Source organism: Carcharodon carcharias, chromosome 25 (assembly GCF_017639515.1).
Source record: "Carcharodon carcharias isolate sCarCar2 chromosome 25, sCarCar2.pri, whole genome shotgun sequence".
NCBI lineage: Eukaryota > Metazoa > Chordata > Chondrichthyes > Lamniformes > Lamnidae > Carcharodon > Carcharodon carcharias.
The window spans coordinates 34486147-34509688 of record NC_054491.1 but is presented as its reverse complement, the minus strand read 5'-3'; the positions used below and the strand labels follow the sequence as shown (position 1 = coordinate 34509688).

The following is a 23542-nucleotide window of genomic DNA, read 5'->3' as shown; positions in this document are numbered from 1 at the left end:
GGCTTAGTATCACACTGGGACATGAATTTACTAATGGAGGGATTGAGAGGCATTTCATGCATTGCATTTCACACATTGGGTTGGGAGTTGGCCGAAGGGCAGTAAATGCTTTTCATGCCCCATTCCCTGCCATTTATTTCATGGCTTTAACTGAACTGTAATACTCTCCCTTGTTTGCAGGTGATGTTCAGCAGACACTGCAGACCCAGTGACATTAAAGAGTTGCTATGTACAACTGTTGGGCTCACCAGGTCAGTGAGAGTAATCAACTATTACATTGAATCAAACGAGAGCCATTGGGGTTAGAATTGCTATGTTCTATCAGTGATGATATCTTTATCTTTAAGTTAAATTTTAACTCATTTTAATGAAATCCATTTGTGATGAAGGCATTACCTTATTTTAAATAGGTTTATGCAGTCAATTAAACAGAAAACAGAGGGCGATCATGCTTATCTCACAGACAGGGAACAACAGTTTAAATATGTACTAATTTATTCACTGCAACTATAGACTCTAATTCTTGAGTTAGCTGGCATTATTCTGACAGGGAAAAAAGATTTAATTTTTATAGCATCTTTCAGGATTTATGTCTGCCCCAAGGCTCTTTACAGCCAATGAAGTGTAGTCACTGTTGTAAGTAAGATGGAGCTTTAACCACTAGCTGCCTGTATTGGAGAATCTTGCATACAAAGCCCACTATGTTTTGCCCATATGGAAAATCAAGTGCGAGGTGCTGGCGATTTTCACATTATACACAGATGGGTGAGGACTTCTGTTGGTTGTGCAGACTTGGAAAACCAGTCCATCAAGTCGAGCAAATGTGTATGTGGTCTATTAATGAAGAGCCTGTCTCTTTCTCTATTTTGTCTTGTTATTTAGGAACACCTTGATTATGCTCATGGATCAAAACAATGCTATTATATCCATAGACCCAACTATGCCAACTAACTCACCAAGGTAAGATTGTCTGAGCTTTTGCATAAGGTTTAGCCCCAAGTTCTTTTTTCTCTGGTGAAAACCAATGGAGGACAATCAATATTGTGACAAGACACTGTTAGAACCAAGGTACATGGATAACAATTTCTCCAGCTTATTACCTCAGTAAATAGCTGAAGTCAATCAGAAACTGTTCTAATGTAGGACAGACTCCATGTATGTTCAACAATGTAACACATGATTTTCATCGATGGGGAAGGTAAGGACCTGGTCACCATTTCAATTTGAGCACTATGTTTGTTGTCATGTGTGACACATCTCTAATAGAAAGATTTTGAATATGTTAACAACCGTGGCTGCAAAAACACTCAAGAAAATGGAAACATTTTATGAAGAGAGCTATGTAATTATATCAGAATTTGAATTGCATTCATTGAGCAACTCATAGTAACATTCTGGAACAGTGTAAGAATCAAATTGAGATGGGCCAGGTCATCAGCTGGCACTGTACCCAGCTATTGAGCTGGATGCAATTCTATAAAAGCAGTATCCGGAGAGTTACCTGCATAACTTTCTTAAATAAACATGTTAATAGAATAGAGAATAAGAAGCAACAGCAACCATTAACTTTGCCAATCCTTCAAAGGCATTTTACAGCAAGACACCATAAGACATAGGAGCAGAAGTAGGCTATTTGGCCCATCGAGTTTGATCCTCCATTCAATGAGGTCATGGCTGATCTGCTAATCCTCAACTCCACTTTCCTGCCTTTTCCCCATAACTCTTGATTCCCTTTACTGATTAAAAATCTGTCTATCTCAGCCTTGAATATATTTAGATACCCAGCTTCTATAGCCCTCTGCGGTAAAGAATTCCACAGATTAACTACCCTCAGAGAAGAAATTCCTCCTCATCTCTATTTTAAATGGGTGACCCCTTACTCTGAGATGATGCCCTCTGGTCCTAGACCCTTCCACAAGGGGAAACAATCTCCTAGCATCTATCCTGTCAAGCCCCCTAAGAATATTATGTTTCAATAAGGTTGCCTCTCATTCTTAACTCCAACCTACTCACCCTCTCCTCATAAGAAAACCCCTCCATACCCGGGATCAACCTAGTGAACCTTCTCTGGACTGCCTCCAATGCCAGTATATCTTTCCTTGGATAAGGGGACCAAAACTGTTCACAATATTCCAGGTGTGATCTAATATACTTTTAGCAAGACTTCCCTCTTTTTGTACTCCATTCCCTTTGAAATAAAGGCCAACATTCCATTTTCCTTCCTTATTACCTGCTGAACTTGTATGTTAGCTATTTGGGATTCCCAAATCCCTCTGTGCAGTCTTTCTCCATTTAAATAATATTCAGCTCCTCTATTCTTCCTGCCAAAGTGCATAGCCTCACGTTTTCCCACATTATATTCCCATCTGCCAAATTTTTGCCCATTCACTTAACCTGTCTATATCCCTCTGTAGACTCACATCATCCTCACCACTTGCCTTCCACCTATTTTTGTACCATCTGCAAATTTGAAGATAAGACATTCACTTCCCTCATCTAAGTCATTAAAACATGTTATAAATAATTGAGGCCTCAGCACTGATCCCTGTGGCACTCCACTAGTTACATGTTGCCATCCTGAAAATGCCTCCCTTATCCCAACTTTCTGTCTTCCTATTAGTTAGCCAATCCTCTATCCGTGCCAATATACACCTTGGGCTCTCATCTTTTTAAGTAGCCATACGTGCAGTACCTTATCAAACACCTTTGGAAATCCAAGTATTTTTTTGTCGCCCTCCCTTTTTTGAATAAGGGTGTTACATTGGCAGTTTTCCAATCCTCTGGGACTATTCCAGAATCTAAGGATTCTTGGATCATTACTACCAATGCATCCATTATCTCTTTGGTTACTTCTTTAATTTCCTAGGATGCAACCCATTGGGTCCAGGGGACTTATTAGCCTTTAGCCCCATTAGTTTCCCTAGTACTTTTTCTCTAGTGATAGTTATTGTATTTATTTCCTTCCCACTTTTGCCCCTTGTATATTTAGTATTGGAATGCTATTAGTGTCTTCTACTGTGAACTGAAGCAAAGTATTTATTCAACTCTTCTGCCATCTCCTGGTTCCCCATTATTATTTCCCCAGCCTCATCCTCTAAGGGGTCTATGTTCACTTCCTTTTTATATATTTAAAGAAGCTCTTACTGTCCGTTCTTATATTACTTGCTAGTTTACCCTTAAAGTTTTATTTCTCCCCGCCCCCCCCACCCTTATTATTTTTTTGGTCATCTTTTGTTGGTTTTAAAAACTTTCCCAATCCTCTGGCTTACCACTAACCTTTGCCATATTGTATGTTTTTCTTTCACTTTGATACTATCCTTAACTTCCTTGATTAACCATGGTTGATTTATTCCCTTCCTACAGACCTTCTTCCTCACTGGGATGTATCTTTGTTGTGAGTCATGAACTATTTTCTTAAACATCTACCATTGTTCATCAACTGTTTTTCTGTTAAAATCCTACCCCAGTCTACTCCAGCCAACTCTGCCCTCATTCCTTTGTAATTACCCTTATATAAGTTTAGCACAGTTGTTTCCAACCCAAGTTTCTCACTCCAAACTAAATGCTAAATTCTACCATATTAAGGTCACTGTTTCTTAGAGTATCTTTTATTCTGAGATAATTTATTAAACCTGCCCCATTACACTTTACCCAATCCAAAATAGCATGGTCTCTTGTTGGATCCACAACGTATTGTCCTATCAAACTGTTCTGAATACACACTCACTGAATTCTTATTCGTAGCTACCTCTGCCAATTTTATTTTCCCAATCTATATGAAGATTAAAGTCACCCACGATTAATGTACTACCTTTATTAAATGCCCTCATTATCTCCTGATTTATTCCCTGACTACTCCCACCAGTGTCATCTTCCCCTTGCTATTTCTTACCTCCACCCATATGGATTCCACATCCTTCGGTCCAAGATATTTTCTTACTATTGTACTTAAAGCTACCCCACTACCCTTTCCTTCCTGCCTGTCCTTTCGAAAAGTCACACACCCCTAAATATTTAGTTCCAAACTTTGATCCCCTTGTAACCATGTCTTCATTATGGCTATAAGATCACACCCATTAACCTCTATTTGTGCCATTAATTCATTTATTTTGTTTCGAATACCACATGCATTTAAGTAAAAGGCCATTAATTTTGGCTTTTTACCATTTTGTTTCCCTCTATGGTATGACCCTATTTGCTGCTTTTGTTTTATGTTTGTACACTCTGTCACACTCTGGATGTCATTACCTAAGTAGCTGCCCTGCAAGGCTGCTATATCCTTTTGCTTCGTAAGCCTAGATATCCCATTTCCAGAACCCTCCACCCACTATTTAGTTTAAAGCCCTCTCTATAGTCCTAGTTATTCAGTTCGCCAGGGCACTGCTCTCAGCACTGTTCAAGTGAAGCCCATTCCACCGGAATAGCTCCCGTCTACCCCAGTACTGATGCCAGTGCACCATGAACTGAAACCCATTCCTCCCACATCAACCTTTGAGCCATGCATTTAACTCCATGACTTTATTTACCCTATGCCAGTTTGTCTGTGGCTCAGGTAATAATCCCGAGATTATTACCTTGGAGGTTCTACTTTTTAATTTAGCTCCTAACCATTCAAATTCTTCCAGCAGAACCTCCTTTCGAGTCCTATCAATGTTGTTGGTACCAACGTGGATGACGACAGTTGGATCCCTCCCCTCCCACTACAAGTTCCATTCCAGTCCTGAGGGAATGTCCTTAACCCTGGCACCAGGTAGGCAGATGCAGAGAACAGTATCTATCTGCCTAATTATGCTGCCTCCTACCACTACTACCTTCTTATTTCCTACCCCCCACTTGAATAGCTCCCTGTACCATGGTGCCGTGGTCAGTTTGCTCATCCTCCCTGTAGTCCTCACACTGTTCCACACAGCTTGCTAGAACCTTGTAACTGTTGGACTGTTGCAGAGGCTGAGGCTCCTCAAACCCTACCTCCTGGGCCCCCATACCTGCTTCACCTGCAGTCACACCCTCATGTCCCTGATCACAGACCAAATGTGAATTACCTAGTCTGAGGGTTGTGACACCTCCTCCTGGAGCAAAGTGTCCAGATAACTTTTCCCCCTCCCTGCTGTGGCACAATGTCTGCAGCTCGGCCTGCAGCTCCTTAACTCGGACCCGAAGTTCCTCGAGGTGCAAACGCCTGGTACAGATGTGTTCGCTCTGGATCACCTTGATGCCTAGCAGCTCCCACATGTTGCAGCAAAGTTAGGGCAGGTAAACAGAAACTTGGTTGAAGGGATGATTTTTTTGAGAGAAGGGAGGGACATGGACACAAAGTAGGACCATTATGGTTGCTTCTCATTAGTGCCTTCCATTGAGGGTCTCAAGTAGATGTTATGTCCTTATTTGCATATGGAAAGGGCCTAATGCCTGTTTCAGACTGCTTGACAACTTCTTGGCCTTTATCAATATGGCAGGTGATGCGCCTCCTGTTCATAATAAGCATGCACTTACTGTTCATTATATTCAAGGCCTAGTATATTATTTAGTGCCTAAAAAAATACAGGTAGGTGCTGTGTAGCTGAATCCCTAGGCCCATATCTTCAAAAGGGCATTAACACAAATTTGGGCAGGGTGAGGTCAATGGGTGATGGGATTCAAGGAAGTCAATTAAGGAATGAGTTCAACATTATAAGATATTTGGCATTGGAAGAAGAAAGGGAACTTGTGTTCAAATAGTTCCTTTTACAGGATGTCCTGAAATGCCTCGTTGTTGCTATTGATGTCGTTGCTATTAGAAACATAGGAACAGCAATAGCCCTTTCGGCTCATTCAGCATTATCTGCTATTCAGTGAGATTACGGCAGATCATATCCTAACACCTTTGACGTACCTGGGCTCCATATTCCTTTTTATACACTTGTCTAGCAATAATTTGTTGATCTCAGATTTCAAAGGCCTCTAGTGTAGATGATGAAGAGAGACTCAAAGAAAATTGTAAAAGCTTTCAACTATGAAAGTGTTAGATTATACTGAATCAAGCCAGTTGTTCAACTCTGACTTTGTGGAGAACCAGAGTAAAGTACCAAGTGCATCAATTAAAGTTAGAAGTCAGCAGAAAGTTTTCTCTTCTATAGAGTAATTGGTAATAGCATGGCAAGTCAATTGTAAAGTAGCCAGCCAGGAATGTTTTTTTTTAATGCATTCATGGGATGTGGGCTTTGCTGGCTGGGCCAGCATTTATTGCCCATGTCTAATTGCCCTTGAGAAGGTGGTGGTGAGCTGCCTTCTTGAACCGCTGCAGTCCATGTTGTGTAGGTACACCCACAGTGCTGTTAGGGAGGGAATTCCAAGATTTTGACCCAGCGACAGTAAAGCAATGGCGATATATTTGCAAGCCAGGATGGTGAGTGACTTGGGGGGTAACTTGCAGGTGGTGGTGTTCCCATCTATCAGCTGCCCTTGTCCTTCTAGATGGTAGTGGTCGTGGGTTTGGAAGATGATGTTGAAGGAGCCTTGGTGAATTCCTTCAGTGTATCTTGTAGATTGTACACCCTGCTGCTACTGTGCGTTGGTAGTGGAGGGAGTGAATGTTTGTGGATGTGCTGCCAATCAAGTAGGCTGCTTTGTCCTCAACGGTGTTAAGCTTCTTGAGTGTTGTGGGAGCTGCACTCATCCAGGCAAGTGGGGAGTATTCCATCACACCCCTGACTTGTGCCTTGTAGATGGTGGACAAGCTTTGGAGAGTCAAGATGTCAGTTACTTGTTGCACTATTCCAAGCCTGTGACCTGCTTTTGTAGCCACAGTGTTTATATGGCTAGTCCAGTTCAGATTCTGGCCAATGGCAACCCCCAGGATGTTGACAATGGGGGTTTCAGTAATGGCAATGCCATTGAATGTCAAAGGGTAATGGTTAGATTCTCTCTTATTGGAAATAGTCATTGTCTGGCACTTGTGTGCCACGAATGTTACATGCCACTTGTCAGCTCAAGCCTGGATATTGCCCAGGTCTTGCTGCATTTGGACTGCTATAGTATCTGAGGAGTCACGAGTGGTGCTGAATGTTGTGCAATCATCAGTTAAAATCCCCACTCCTGACTTTATGATGGAAGGTCATTGGTGAAGTAGCTGAAGGTAGTTGGGCTAAGGACACTACCCTGAGGAACTCCTGCGGTGATGTCCTGGAGCTGAGATGACTGACCTCCAACAACCACAACCATTAAGGTTATAGGGATAAATATCGAACAAAATCATTGATTATTCTTTGGAACATTGTTTTTGTATTGTTAATTATTGAATACTCTTTGGAACATGGGGGACAGAGCTTAAAAATAAGAGGGCTCCCTTTTAACACAGTGATGAGAATTCTTTCTCCCAAAAGGTCATTGCTGTGTGGAATTATTTCCCCCAGAAAGTAGTGGAAGCTGGGACATTGAGTTTATTCAAGGCAGTTAGATAGGTTTTTGTTAGGTAAGGGAGTCCAGGGTTATGGGGGGCAGACAGGAAAGTGGAGCTGAGACCACAACCAGATCAGCCATGGTCTTATTGAATGGTGGAGCAGGCTCGAAGGGCCGAATGGCCTCCTTCTGCTCCTATGTTCCTATGTAACTTCAAGGGCAAAATTTTGCCCTCGATGGGTGGACGGGCCCGACTGACTCGGTGGCGGGCAGGCAGCCAATCGTTGCTGCTGAAACAGACCCCACCGCCATTTTAAGTGGGCGGGCCAACTAAGGCCCACCCAGCGTGTCGCCTGACGGGAAGCACTATGCACTGTGTGGGTGGGGATTCCCCAACTGTCAGAGTGCACTCTTTTGCGATACGCACGCAAGAGCGCACGTCTCCCTGAGGCTAAGTGCTGCCTCGAGATCGCTGTCAAATATTAAAAATAGAACAATAAAAAATTCATTAACATATCCCCCTCATGTGAAAATGTCACATGAGATGGGACATGTTAATGAAGTACACAAATTAAGTGCACACATTAAACGTTTTTAAATCCGATATCAAACCTCATCCCGCCACTGGATGAAGTTTGTAAAAAAAAAAAAATCACTTACCCGCCTGTCCATTGGCCCATGCGCTGAGTCGAAGTTCACACGGGCCCCTCAAAATCCTGGTCGATTGGTGACTTAATGGCCTTAACGAGGCTTTTAATTAATGGCGGGCGCGCATCCCGCTGCATAGCGCACCCGCCGACTGAAACATCACAATGCCGCGCGCTGACATCGGGACGCTCGCACGATGTCAGCATGCGGCATTTTAAGCCACCCCCATGTCAGCCGGAAGATTCAGCCCCCTTCTGTATTGTTAGTTATGATGGGAATTGTATCTGTGGAATGCAATTGGACTGTTTGAGTAAGATAGGTGTCCAGGTGGACTTTTAATCAGTTACCTTTGAACAAATTAGAGTCACTTTGCTGTCTAGTTCCTGCAGGGATTTCCTCCCTTGACTGAATTTTGGAGTCAGGTACACAAGGTTACGGGAGTGAGCACTGCAAATTATCATAAATTATTGCTTTTTCTGATTTTTTTCCACAGCTGCTTAAGAGAGTCATGTGGTGCTTGTTACAGTAAGCCTTTGAATCACTAGAGTGCTGTGTTGAAGGAAGGGGATAATCCACATGGAATATAGGGTTTGCTTATAGTGTGATATTGTTTGAGTGCGTCAATTATGCATAATAAGTCCTGGAGGCAATGGGAATGTTGGTCTCCAAGCAGCTGTGAGCAATAACGAGTCACTTACCCTACGCCTCAGCAACTACCCTGTTAATGAATCAGTGCTACCTTTCTCAGATGTGAAGCCATCAAAAAAATAAAATAAATTTGTATTTTCATTAAAATTCCTATGTCTATATTTATAATGGTAACTGCTCATTTAAACTTCTCATTCTGTATTTAGACCCTCACACCAGAAGCGCCGCAATTCTACTGCTGGCAGTTACATAAAAACGGGAACAAGTTTACAATGTACCCTTTCATGGGATGTGGGCATGCAAACAAAATTCATACCCTTCAATTTCCATTCCACGTTTTTTGTTGTTCTTTTATGTTTGAAATTACCTTTGCCTTGGGGAAATGATGGCGTAGTGGTAACATCATTGGATTAGTAAGCCAGATAGGTCTAGGCAAATGTTCTGGGAACATGGGTTTAAATCACACCACAGCAGTTTATGGAGTTTAAATTCAATTACTAAACCTACAAAGTAAAGTTAGTCTCAGTAATGGGCACTATGAAGCTATCATTGTTTACTGTAAAATCATTAACGCCTTTTAGGGAAGGAAATCTCCCATCCTTACCTGATCTGGTCTACATGTGATCCCAGACCCACAGCACTGTGGTTGACTCTGAATTGCCCTCTGACATAGCCTAGCAAGACAGTCAGCTCAAGCGCAACGAGGGATGGGCAACAAATGCTGGCTTTGCCAGCAATGGCTACATCCTATGGAAAAATAAAGGAGAGGGTAGGGAGGTGGGGGCAGCCGTGACGTAGTTGCCTCTGGCTTCCTAATCAATGGATGGGGTCACCTCTACACCTTTAGATTCAGGCCTCTTGTGTGCTATACCTCAGGAAATTGAATCATTTTGCATGTGATCATAACAAGGTGGTGATCCTGACTGGAAGCTCAGGGTTATTCAGTCTCAGCTGGCCTTTATTTACTTTATTTTATGTACTTCAGCTAACTGTAACAGAACAGTTGTCTCTCAAACACTTGGTTTAATTTCTTTCCTTTTCTTTCCAGCTCTCCTTACAGAGTGGTCACTCTCAGTGCTAGACAACTTACAGGTATTGACTCCTTTTACATCAATGGATTATATCTATTGAAATATATAATGGATACCGGCTTGGAATTGATGCCAAATCTACCACGCGGTCTATATAGGCTGGATTTTACATGGCATTGTGAATCCATCCCTGCCCCCCAGCTAAAATTTTGAGGGGAGGCCTGCCCACAGTCCCAATGGCTGCCTCGCAGTAAGTTAATGCTGGGAGCAATGTTAATTGCTTTAAGACAAGACTTCCACTCCTATTTCAAAAGTAAGTTCAGACAGGCCGTCAACTCTGTATTCCCAGAAGTGCCATTTGTGAGTGGTGGCCACTGCTGGGACTATAGGCAGCGCCACCAGACTAAGGAGCTCAGGTAAGTACAGTGTCGGGGGCTTCGGTGACAAGGGTGAGGGGGATGGGTTACCATGTTCAAGGGGCTGGGTGGCAGGGTTAAAGGGCGGGGGATGATCTTTGGAGAGGTACCTCTGATGGGAGGCTCCCTCCACCTTCCCTGACACCAGCCCACACAACTAAAGCTGATGGGCTTCCCACATTGTGTGGGCTTCCCCCCACCACCACTGGTTAAAATATCGGCATGTGTGGGATGAGGCCCTTAAGTGCCTATTAATTGGCCACTTAAGGGCTTCATTAGGCCCAAAGATGGGCAGGCCACTCGACTCTGTCCCTGCACCTCGTAAAAGTGCAGACAGGTTAGTGGCTGTGGGTAGGTGGTGGGAAGGCCACCCATGGGATTCCCTGTGCCCTCACCTTCAAACCCACAAAGGGAGAGTAAAATCCAGCTCTATATTTCTTACTAGATTGTTTCTTGGGATGGAAGAATTGTCCTTTGAGGAGCGATTGAGTAGTATGGGCCTATATTCTGTGAAATTTAGAAGAATTAGAGGTTATCTCATTGAAATGTATGAAATTGTTAGAGGGTTTGATAGGGTGGACACTATAAGGCTGTGTCCCCTGGCTGAAGAGTCTAGAATTGCGGATCATAGCATCTACATCAGGGGTCATCATTTAGGCTTGACATGAAAAATTTCTTCAGGGAGGACTATGAATCTTTGGAATTTTCCTGCCCAGAGGGTTGTGGATGTTCAGTCATTGAATAGACATGGATCAAAAGATTTTTGGACATTAAAGAAATTGAGGGATATGGGGATAGGTGGGAAAATGAAATCGAGGTAGAATGATGGGACAGCCTTACAGGAGTGTTTGGGCTACTCCTGCTCCATGTCTTATGGGCTATAAGCCCCATTATACTGGCCACTGGTACATTTTACTGATGCGGCTACAATTCAAAGATGCGTCCAAAGCTTGAGATACAAACCTCCCCTTGTTTCTCTCCACTGATGGGACATAGTCTGTCACATATGAGCACAAAATGAGAGCATGTGGGCAGGAGGTCAAGGATGATGAAGTTTGAAGAATATTCTAGATCTTAGGAGCATTATTAATAAATTGGACTTACAATGTGCCTTCGCTACACCTCTTTACTCATCAATTTTTTAAATAACTACATACTTTAATAAAAGTATATCCTCCAAATCAATGCCATAAGAGATCTGCTAATTATCACTAAATTAAAAAGTGGACATATTTGGCCCACAGAGCTTTCACTTAGCAGTTTGTAGTGTAGTGACAATGTATCTCTGGAAGAACTGAGTTAGACTGAGCAAGCAATCTTTGCTCATTTATTATATTTTACTTTTTTGCTTTGTTTGCTTTGAGGAACTTTGTGGATGATTTTACTGAGTTGGAGCTGGTGTCTAGTCCAGACTTGTCGCTGGACTAGTAATCCAAGGTAATTCTCTGGGGAAGCAGGTTCAAATCCCACCATGGTAGATGGTGGAATTTAAATTCAATTAAAAAAAAATTGGATTAAGATGTCTGATGCTTACTATTGTTATGATCCCAGCTGATGTTATTACTGGTCAAGTCAGATCCCAGAATGGAACCTGGCTTGATGGGCCATAGGTTTTAAATTTTTTTTTTTAAAACATGGAGAGTACTTACTGGAACAGATTCACAGGAGTCTGCTGTTGACTTAAGGTAAAACATTTATTAAACAAGAAACGTTAACCTTTGTTTTCTAGTGTAATAGAAAGATTTTGACACAGACTCCAAGGAAAAAATTATTCAAACATACCCTATCTTTTTTATCCCAGCAATATCGTTACAGACCAAACTCTCCAGTGAAGAGGTACAACTATTTCCATACCAAGACTAGAGCCTTGAAAAGAGGTTTTTTTTTCCCCAGTATATTTCTGAATATTCCACAATTGGTATCTCCCTTGAGATATCCAGAAGACTCGCTCTAAGTTCACTATTACTCTAACTTTAAAGCAATACATATGAGTTCCTTAAACTCATTCCCTCAGCAGTCTGGCATCATTCCCAGCTAGAAAGAGCCTTAGACCCTTTACGTCTTCATTCTGTGGTATACACATACTAACTGAACTGAAATATGCCTTTGTCTCTCTTTGGGGTCTCTCTGATTCCCTGTTGTGAGGCAACAGCACAGATTTTTCCTACCTTTTCTGTTTGTTTTAACTTCCCTAAACTAATAACCCATTGGTAACCTGGCTCCTCACTTCAAGAGTCGTAAAACCTCATTAAAAATGCATGTATACAAACAGGGCCTAGAGACTTCCCAGCTCCATCCCAACAAAAATCTCTAAAATGAATCCAAACTCAAGTTTCACCTTTCTTAAAACAAATAAATAAGTATCAGTTAAACATAAAGATATATCTTATTCCTAACACCCGCACATACAAACATAATGTAAAACTATATCTAGTTCCTAACATCATGAAACTATTGTCATAACCAATCTGGTTCACTAATCCCCTTTAAGGAAGGAAATCTGCTGTCCTTAGCTGGTCTGGCCAACATGTGACTCCAGATCCACAGCAATGTGATTGACTCTTAACTCCCTCTGCAATGATCTAGCAAGCCACTAAGTTGTATCAAACCATTAGAAAGTCAACAAGGCATTAAACCAAACAGGCCATCCAGCATCGGCCTAGGCACCAGAAACAACAACAGCAAATTAAGCCCTGTCAACCCTGCAAAGCCCTCCTTACTAACAGCTGGGGTTTGTGCCAAAATTGGAAGAGTTGCCTCTCAGACTAGTCCAGCAATAGCCTGACATAATCATACTCATGGAAACATACCTTGCAGATAATGTCCCAGATGCCTCCATCCCTGGGTATGTCTTGTCCCATGGTCAGAACAGACCCAGCAAAGGTGGTGGCACAGTGGCATACGATCAGAAGGGAGTTGGCCTGGGAGTCCTTGACATTGACTGTGGACCATGTGAAGTCTCATGGCAACAAGTAAAACATGGGCAAGGAAACCGCCTGATGATTACTACGTAACACCACCCCTCCACCCCCTCCTTCCCCAACCCTCCAAGCTGATGAATCAGTTCTTGTCCACATTAAACACCACTTGGAGGTGGCAAAGGCACAGAATGTACTCTGACTGGGGGGCTTGAATGTCCATCACCAAGAGTGGCTCAGTAGCACCACTACAAGCCAAGCTTGGATGGCTCCTAAAAGATATAGCTGCTAGACTGGGTCTGTGGTAGGTGATGAGGCAACCAACAAGAGGGAAAAACATACTTGACCTCATCCTTTCCAACCTGCCTGCCGCAGATGCATCTGTCCATGACAGTATTGGTAGGAGTGTCCACCACCACAGTCCTTGAAGAGATGAAGACCTGCCTTCACATTGAGGATACCCCCAATTGTGTGGCACTACTGCTGTGTTAAATCAGATAGATTTTGACCAGATCTAGCAACTCAAGACTGGGTATCCGTGAGGCTCTGTGGGCCATCAGCGGCAGCAGAATTGTATTCAACCACAATCTGTAACCTCGGGCCTGGCATATCCTCCATTCTAGCATTACCGCCAAGCCAGGGGATCAACCTTGGTTCAATGAAGAGTGCAGGATGGCATGGCAGAAGCAGCACCAGGCATATCTAAAAAGGAGGTGTCAACCTGGTGAAGCTACAGCACAGGGCTACTTGTGTGCCAAACAGCACAACCAGCAAGCAATAGATTGAGGCAAGCAATTCCGCAACCAACAGATCAGATTTATGCTCTGCAGTCCTGCCTCATCCAGTCATGAGTGGTGGTGGGCAATTGAACAACTCACTGGAGGAGGAAGCTTGACAAGTATCCCCATCCTCAATGATGGGGGAGCCCAGCATATCAGTGCAAAAGATAAGGCTGAAGCATTTGCAACAATCTTCAGCCAGAAGTGCCAAGTGGATGATCGATCTTGGCCTTCTCCAGAGATTTCCCAGTATCACAGATGCCAGTCTTCAGTCAATTTGATCCACTCCATGTGATATCAAGAAATGGCTGAAGGCACTGGTTATTGCAAATGCTATGGACCCTGCAATATTCCAACAATATTATTGAAGACTTGTGCTAGAACGTGCCATGGCCCTCTCCAAGCTGTTCCAATACAGCTACAACACTGGCATCTACCTGACGATGTGGAAACTTGCCTGGAAATGTACACAAAAAGCAGGACCAATCCAACCTGACCAAATACCACCCCATTAGTGTACTCTTGATCATCAGTAAAGTAATGGAAGGGGTCAGCAACAGTGCTATCAAGCAGCATTTTCTTAGCAATAATCTGCTCACTAATGCTGGTTCTGCTTGGATGCTGGGGATCCAGAAATTGAACTGGACTAGCCATAGAAACACTGACTACAAGAGCAGGTCAGAGGCTAGGATCCCTGCGGCGAGTAACTCACCACCTGATTCCCCAAAGCCTGTCCACCAACTACAAGGCACAAGTCAGGAATGTGATGGAATACTTCCCACCTGCCTGGATGAGTGCAGCTCTCACAACACTCAAGAAGCTTGACACCATCCAGGACAAAGCAGCCCGCTTGATTGGCAGCACATCCACAAACATTCACTCCCTCCACCACCAACGCACAGTAGCAGTAGTGTGTACCATCTACAAGATACACTGGGAAATCACCAAGGGTCCTCCAAACCCACAATCATTACCATCTAGAAGGACAAAGGAGCTGATAGATGGGAACACCACCAACTGGAAGTTCCCTGCAAATCACTCACCATCCTGACTTGGAAATATATTACTGCTCCTTCACTGTCGCTGGGTCAAAATCCTGGAACTTCCTTCCTAACAGCACTGTGAGTGTATCTACACTAGATGGACTACAGCAGTTCAAGAAGGCAGCTCAGCACTACCTTCTCAAGGTCAACTAGGAATGGGCAATGAATGCTGGCCCAGCCAACGAAGCCCACATCCCATGAATGAATAAAAAAAAATCTTAGTACCTGGCATGATTACAACCAAACCTGGCATGATTACAACCAAACATATATAAAAGAGCTGAACTCCAGAAATGAGGTGAGAATAACTGCCCTTGACATCAAGGCAGTATTTGACTGAGTGTAGCATTAAGGAGCCCCAGCAAAACTGGAGTCAATGGAAACCTGGGGGAAAACTCTCTGCTGGTTGGAACCATATCTAGAACAAAGGAAGATGGTTGTGCTTGTTGGTGGTTCGCTGATAATTGCATAATGTTTAGCACCATTCATGACTCCTCAGATACTGAAGCAGTCCATGTCAAAATGCAGCAAAACCTGGACAATTTCAAGGCTTGGGCTGACAAGTGGAAAGTAACATTTGTGCCACACAAGTGTCAGGCAATGACCATCTCCAACAAAAAAGAATCTAACCATTGCCCCTTCACATTTAATGGCATTACAATCCCTGAATCCTCCACGATCAACATCCTGGGGCTACCATTGACCAGAAACTGAACTGTACTGGCCATATAAATAGTGTGGCTACAAGAGCAGGTCAGAGGCTAAGAATCCTGTGGCGAATAACTCATCTCCTGACTCACCAAAGCCTGTCCACCATCTACAAAGCACAAGTCAGGAGTGTGATGGAATATTCTCCATTTGTCTGGATGAGTGCAGCTCCAACACCACTCAAGAAGCTTGACGCCATTAAGGACAAAGCAGCCTGCTTGATTGGCACCTCCATCCACAAACATTCACTCCCTCCACCACCGACACACAGTAGCAGCAGTGTGTACCATTTACAAGATGCACTGCAGCAACTCTCCAAGGCTCTTTAGACAGCACCTTCCAAACCCACAACAGCTACCATCTAAAAGGACAAGGATCGCAGACACATGGAGATCTCCCCGCCTCCCCCCCACCCCCCCACTCCAAGCCACTCACCATCCTGACTTGGAAATATATCGCAGTTCCTTCACTGTTGCTGAATCAAAATCCTGGAACTCCCTCCCAGCTAGCACTGTGGGTGCACCTACACCACATGGACTACAGCAGTTTAAGAAGGCACCCCTACTCGAGGGAAATTGGGTATGGGAATAAATTCTGGCCTAGCCAGCTACACCCACATCCCATGAATGAATAAAAAAAATTCTAACATGAAAGCCTGGAGTTTCCATTGCATTTTTACCAGGATACAGATGTAATATAAGCATAAAACAATCACATGACTAACAGGACCTAGGAATTCTGGACATAAGTGAATTATGCACATAACTGATGCGGTGAAATTTCTTCACTCAAAAGGGTTGTGAATATTTGGAATTCTCTATCTCAATCATTGAGTATATTTAAAGCAGATGTGGCGCTTTAGAGATTAAGCTAATGAAAGGATATGGGAATTGGGCAGGAGGCACTGGCATAGTGGTATTGTCATTGGACTAGTATTCCAGAAACCCAGAATAATGCCACCACGGCAGATAAAATCTAGAAAAAGTCTAGTGATGACCATGAAACCATTGTTGTAAAAACCCATCTGGTTTACTAATGTCCTTTAGGAAAGGAAATCTGCCATCCTTATCTGGTCTGGCCTACATAAGGCTCCAGATCCACTGCAATGTGATTAACTCTTAAATGCCCTCTGAACAAGGGATGGGCAATAAATGCTGGTCTAGCCAGCAATGCCCACATCCCATGAACGAATTTTTTTTAAAAAAGGAAGGTGGAATTGAGTTAGAAAATCAGTCATGATCTTACTGAATGATAGAGCAGATTAAAGACCAAGTCTCCCTGACCCTTTTACACTGAATACATCCTTCAAACCCTCCATTTGAAGTGTTTCCACCAACAAAGCTGGTATCACTTCTGACTATCAAACACAAATAGGGAGGGGGGTGGGGGGAGTCCTCTCAATGTTGTGACAGGCAAAGCAATAATTTATCATTTAATTGCAATTGTTAATCCTTTTACATATAAGAACCCTCACTGAGCCCTGCTGTGCATTATTTGTGTTTTTAATACATGGTTATGACACTAGTATATTAAAACTGAAAAGGTTCCCTGATTGCAGGTTCTTAAACATAAGTTTTGACTAATGTGAACGAATGTTGCTGAAAGGTGTTGAAACTTGTAACTTTAAGGCACACAGGTGAACTATGAGTTCACGTTTTCTGGGGTCCTGATTGTTTACATTGATTTACACCCCCTCTATTTTGGGCATATTTTAATGAAATTGGGAGGGTCCTTGAGCGTACCTTTGGTGAAATGGGTATTTTGGGCGAAGTTTCAGGTGCATCTTCTGGATTGTGCCCAAGGAGTTATCTCCAGCTCATACTGTCATTGGGTGAGATTCTCCACCATCAACCCCCTTCCCACCCACCTCCGCACCATGTCAGGGCCAGATTCTGGAGGATTGCATCGTTGTTCGAACCTCGGTCACTTCGTTGTGAAGCAAATTGAGGACTCTCAGGGAAGTGGATATAATTGGTCTCATGGATTCTAATGTCTGTCATCAATCACCTTTCTACCTCTAGAAGAAGAAGACTTGTTGCAGAATGTTCTGACCCAAGTTGCTGACCAGTTTTCAAGGTAATTTGTCATTAATTCTTTACTTAAACTTCAACCATTTTCTTTCCTTTTATGCTGCTGAGGGTAGTTACTTATTCTGGGATGGAGCTCCATTGGAACTGGTAGCCCCAAGATACTTCATTCAAATGGCCATCCATCATATATGAGCCAGGACAGTGGATGTTGGAAACCTAGTCAAACATGAGGGATATCACAGTCAAGCCTATCCCTGAACTCACCTGATGTTCACCCCTATGCACTTTTAGCTGGGATCAATGGATAACAATTAACAATGAAGATGTTGTATGATTTCCCCTCATCTTTATTCAGGGAACACCAAGCTCAAGTACAAAGCTCATATTGCTACTCATTGTCCTTACCCCTCTCCTTAAGCCTCATAGACCATTTAACATTCTATAGCTAAGATCGAGAGCGACCAAGGTACGGCCAAGAACAGAAAAGGTGATGATCTCCAATTTCCTTCCCTGTATTTGAGGGTGTACAGCCTCCTTCCCATTCAGTGTCTGCCTTCAATGAACCCAATACAGCAGAGGAACCTACATCCTACCACTGCATGATGTGTTGGAGCAATAATATTCCCTGTTCAGGACAAGTCCAAATACAAAGGTGATCAGATATACTGAATGTACTGTAACTGTTGAAGGTTTGATTCTCTTGCAGAATTTTCAAAGTCAATGACCTGAAAACTGAAATCTCAAGCAGGTTGGCAGCATTGGAAAAGAGGGTTGAATGTAAGTTGATATTTTGAACTTTCCATTTACTACTTCTGATTGCCTATTACAGATGTTATTGGTGCTAACGGCGACAAAGGATTGAATAGGTCTACACCCTAGATCAAAGATTCACACATTTGCAGTAGCAACACTAGGGATCAGATGTCAATAGATATGGGCTTTTTCTGAACAATAAACTGGCTTTGGGTTGAAGAGTTCATTCCAGTGTTTGTTTTTTTTAAATTATTTTTTTCATGGGATGTGGGCGCTGCTGGCCAGGCCAGCATTTATTATCCATCCCTAGTTGTCCTAGTTCAGAGGGCATTTAAGAATCAACCACATTGCTGTGTGTCTGGAGTCACATGTAGGCCAGACCAGGTAAGGACGGCTGATTTCCTTCCCTAAAGGGCATTAGTGAACCAGATGGGATTTTACACCAAGCGACAATTGTTTCATGGTCATCATTAAGCTTTTAATTCCAGATTTTTTTATTGAATTCAAATTCCATCATCTGCCATGGCGGGATTCAAACCCAGGTCCCCAGAGTAGTACTCTGAGTCTCTGGATTATTACACCATCGTCTCCCTATAGTGGCCCAAATTGACAAAAAGAAGCCACTCAACTGTGAACTGCCGTTTTTGTCCAGGATTCATTTGAAGCACCAGTTTGAATTGGGTGTTGATCATCTGGAGGATGCTCCGTTCTTTTGGTAGGACTTTACCTCTAAATAAAATTGAGCTTAACAAACCTTCATGTGTTTAAAGTGTTTAGCGTCCAAATGTTATATGCTGCATGCAGTGTGACTAATTATCAATGGCAGATGATATGGGTACATTGGAATTATAAACATTGGTGATCACATTTACCAGTCCCTAAGAATTCAGGATTAAAAAATCAGCTTAACTCCACTGTCAGCAGAGCCATATGGTCTAGGAAGATCCCAGCTATGACCTCCAGTTTGTGCTGAGTTAACTGCTGTCATCAAGGGTGAAAGTAGCAGTGTAACAGTTGCTTTCAGTGCATCTAGGCTAAGAGACCAACTCAGACAGGGCTCCCAAGCAATGATCACTAGGTAGTGAACATTGCTGGAACCTGCATGCCTCTAGACATTGAGACAAGAACAGGATTGGGGGTCATAGACAAATGGTGCACATTCTCTGTCCAAACCCACATATTGGGCTGAATTTCCCTCCCATTGGGGGGGTTGGGCAGGGGCAGACAGGAGCGAGCGCGAGCCCGATCAGCGTCCCCGATCGCCCTTGCTATTTAACGTGGGCGCATGCGCGAAAGAGTGCAGAAATCTCCCTGAGACACAGAGGTGCCTCAGGGAGATTTGTTTAAGGTTCAAACATTTAAATAAAGAATTGAAAATATTTAAGACATGTCCCCTCATGTGACAGTGTCTCATGAGCTGGGACATGTCAAGGAACATTAATTAAAAAATTTATTTAATTTATAAACACTTCATGAAACCTCATCTTGCTCGTGGATGAGGTTCCATGAAAAACGCGAAGGCTGCCTGGGTTCTTCGCCTGCCCCGTCAACCTTAAGATTGGATGGGCAGCTCATTTAATTGATTTGATTAGTTTTAAACAGGCCTTAATAGGCCTTTGACAGATTGGTGGGCACGCAGTCAAATCGGCTGTGCGCCTGCTGAACTGAAAATTTAAATGACGCGCGGTGACATCAGGACCCCCGCCGGATGTCACTGCACGTCATTTTACCCGCCGGCAAGTGGGCCCCATTCCTGCTCGCCGACCAGAAAATTCTCCCCAATGTCTGGTGGCAAATCAAGGCCTCATGGCCAACCCAGATGTACATGTCTGTTAACCTGACAAAAGGACTGGAATAGTCATCCTTAACAAGCGTGACTATATCAACAAAATCCAAATTTGTATCCATAGGACCTGCTGCTAAGCATAACCGCACAGCCCTGCTCAGAAGCAAACGACAAAAACTCTTGTTGGACATGTGTAAGAGTAACAAGCTGCCCAGTAGCATATATGATAAGATTTGTCCTCATTGCTCACTACATCTGCGCATGTACGGGCTGCCCAAGATGCACAAAAGTGATGTTCCTTTGCGCCTATCTTATTTATGGTTCTGAACAACATGAATTGTTCAGTTGGCTGAGCAAGTTGCTACAACCAGTTTTGAGCAAGTCATGCACATACATGATGAAAGACCTTTACCTTTTGAAAGATCACACAGGACTTGCTTGTCGAAAGCACTGCCATGCCCATGTGCTTGTTTGACATTGCTAGCCTATTCTCCAATATACAGCTCAAGGAAGCCACAGACATTTACGCCACATCACTATGTGGCGATCTATACATGCGACCATTGTCTGAACCTGTATTCATTGAACTTCTGAACTCAGCAACTCATGCAGTTGAATTCTGTTTTAACAACATTACGTACGTCCAAATAGATGGTGTTGCCATGAGGTCCCCTCGGCCCAGCTCTCGCAAACAGCTTTGACGGTTTCCACGAGAAATGTGCCTTTGATGGAATGACACCAAACCTCCTACCCCTTGCATATTTCCGGTGCTTAAATGATACATTTGCTATATTTGAATCTGCAGCTGCATGCAAGAATTTCCTTACACACCTTAATGGGCTCTTTCCTGCACTCAAATTCACACTTGAAATTGAACAGTCAAATTCCTCGGTGCTCTAGTTGAAAAACATGCCAATGTGTTCTCTACTCTGTCCAGCACAAGCCTATCTTCACTGGTCAGTATACATGTTAGGATTCTTACAGTTCCACATGCTGTTTGATCAGTCTTATCGGCAACCTTGTAAATACGACCGAACCATTTGCTCACCATGTAAGCTTGATGCTGAAACAGGGGGTGTCAGAGCCAACCTGCAGGATAATGGCTACCCTGATCAGATCATCGCTGACAGTACATCACACAAACTCATGAAAGGGCCTAAAGCTTTGGTCCTGAAAAGTGGCCAGCCTTCCTCCGATTACTCTGGAAGGATAAGGTGTCTCAAAAAATTTGAGCAACAGGTGAAACTAGTTGTTTCACGCTGCTATGATGCAGTAGCAACATGAGTGGTATTCTCCACTAACAGGATGCTGCCTATTACACAAATTAGTACTGTGGTATATGAATTTCAGTGCCATTGTGATGCCAAACAGCACATCCCTTTGGCTGTTCGCAACAGTACCTAATCTTACCCAACCATTCATGCTTCCAAAACTCAAAACAAAGGGCAGCATCGTCCCACATTTGCCCAAAGTGTGGTAGGTTGCATGAAAAATGTTGTTTTACCCACTGGCCGCAATGGTGGGTTTTCTCTGGTCCCATTTCCGCCTCATTAGTTATGCAGCCTCAGGAAACACGCCATCTCACTGGCGGGCAGCCCCTGATTTTACCCGCCACACCATCATCTCGCCGCTTCCTCACGCAGGCTGCCATATTTAACCTGCAGCCGCACGCACTTCTTGATGCTTACAGCCCAAGACTGCTCCGGTGAAGACATGGTTGCAAATGCCAAGAAGAGTGCAGCCCCCCCAATTCAGTGACATGTCCCTGGTACTTCTGGACACTGTGGAGGCCCGCTGCAATGTCCTCTACCCCAGCTCTGACTGCAGGAGGCCCATCGGTCTCATCACTTTGACTTCAGAGGTGGTGGCAGAGGTGGTCAGTCCCAATGCTGCACACAAGAGGCTGGCCATCCAGTGCAGAAAATGGATGAATGATCTCATTCGTGTCCCCAGGTTAATGCAACCATCTCATCACTCAACTCTCAAACTCAGAAGGCCATCACACATTCACTGGCATCTCACTCACTGCCAGTTCAAGGGACATCACCACTCACTCTCTCACACACACCCTCACATCTCCATCTGGCCTCATCTCCTCTGGAGACTGCCTCCTCAGCCCTCACCACCTTTCAGCCACTTGCACAGATCAACATGTGTCCCCACACACACCCTGGAATACTCCCCTTCCCCAGTCCAGACCTCACCTTGCAGCCTCTTCCATTGCCTGAAGCCATTCCATGCCCTACCCCAAGCAAGTCCTAGCCCTGCAGCCATTAAAAAGCCAGTCCCATCTTATGGCTGGTCAGATGGGTAGAGACCTGCCTGTGAGCCCCCTTAAAAGTGACATGGTGCTGCCTGCGAAGCCTGGAGCTGATGACTGCAAGTAGTCATCAAAGAGAAGCAAGGTAGGCAAACAAACCTCAAAGTCCCGAGTGAAGTCCAGCTTGCCAGATGCACTTCGCTTATGAACACTTGTGAAACACACTCAACGTGCCTGATGATCCCACATGGGGAGGGGGAGGGGGGATGATTCTGGCAAGCAGAACTTATAATGAGATCCTAAAGTATTGAATTTAGGTTCCTGACTTGCGGTGACAGGAAACATGGCCCACCATTGACGGGTGGAGCAGATGATCACAAACTGGTTTCACGACAGCATGAAACCGATTTCTTGCTTTATTGTTTCCCCCCAGCCTGCCATGATGCCCGATGCCAATGGGGCTGGAAAATTCCAGCCATAGTGTCCACATTAGATGTGATTCTGTGATTGAACAGCACATGCTAAACAATCCTGATTGTGCTAAGAATTACACTGACAACCAATTTAAAATTATCAGTCGGACTCAGTGTAGCTCACCTACACATATCGGAAGCTACATGTGTTCTTGCACAGGGCCCTTTCCTTTGCAAACAGAAAGAGCATGTCCATTGTACCATTTTCAACTAAACAAAAGCTTGGGGGACAGCCATTCACGGGTTCATTCCTCATGGCATTGCCTTGACCAATCAATATTAACTTGCCTGGTTTGATTTAAAAAAAAAAGGCTTGGCAGTCAACTCTTCTTTGGTGCATTCTCCATGGTAATGCCTTCACCCATCAGAGTCCACTTACCAACCAATCCGTACTCTCTTCTCATGCAGTTTAAACTGTCATTCCCTTTAGAATTGGCATTCTTATGAATCTGTCCTGACGTGTGCAAGCTGAGAAGCTTCAACAGCATGTCTTTTTTTTTTCAGCAATGGTCAAGTTCTGTGCTTCCTAATGACTATTTAAAGGAATACATTCTTGGATGATATATTTGAGAGTGACCAACATCTGTAGAATGATACTAATTGAAGAGGGGAGAGATGAGAAGAAACTGTCATAGAAATATAATCAACCTTTACCATTCCCGAAAGACTGAG

The 23542-nt window shown here is 43.6% G+C and overlaps 1 protein-coding gene across 1 annotated transcript in view; it reads left to right on the top strand.

Moving 5' to 3' along the window:
• Nucleotides 1–23542, top strand: part of LOC121269669 (high affinity cGMP-specific 3',5'-cyclic phosphodiesterase 9A) — an 86426-nt gene that overhangs the window by 8946 nt on the left and 53938 nt on the right. Inside the window, exons 2-6 of the mRNA XM_041174462.1 lie at nucleotides 181–251; nucleotides 883–960; nucleotides 9722–9765; nucleotides 17590–17644; nucleotides 18305–18375. Coding sequence (XP_041030396.1) covers nucleotides 184–251; nucleotides 883–960; nucleotides 9722–9765; nucleotides 17590–17644; nucleotides 18305–18375 — 316 coding nt within the window. The 5' untranslated portion in view covers nucleotides 181–183. The remainder of the gene's footprint in view (nucleotides 1–180; nucleotides 252–882; nucleotides 961–9721; nucleotides 9766–17589; nucleotides 17645–18304; nucleotides 18376–23542) is intronic.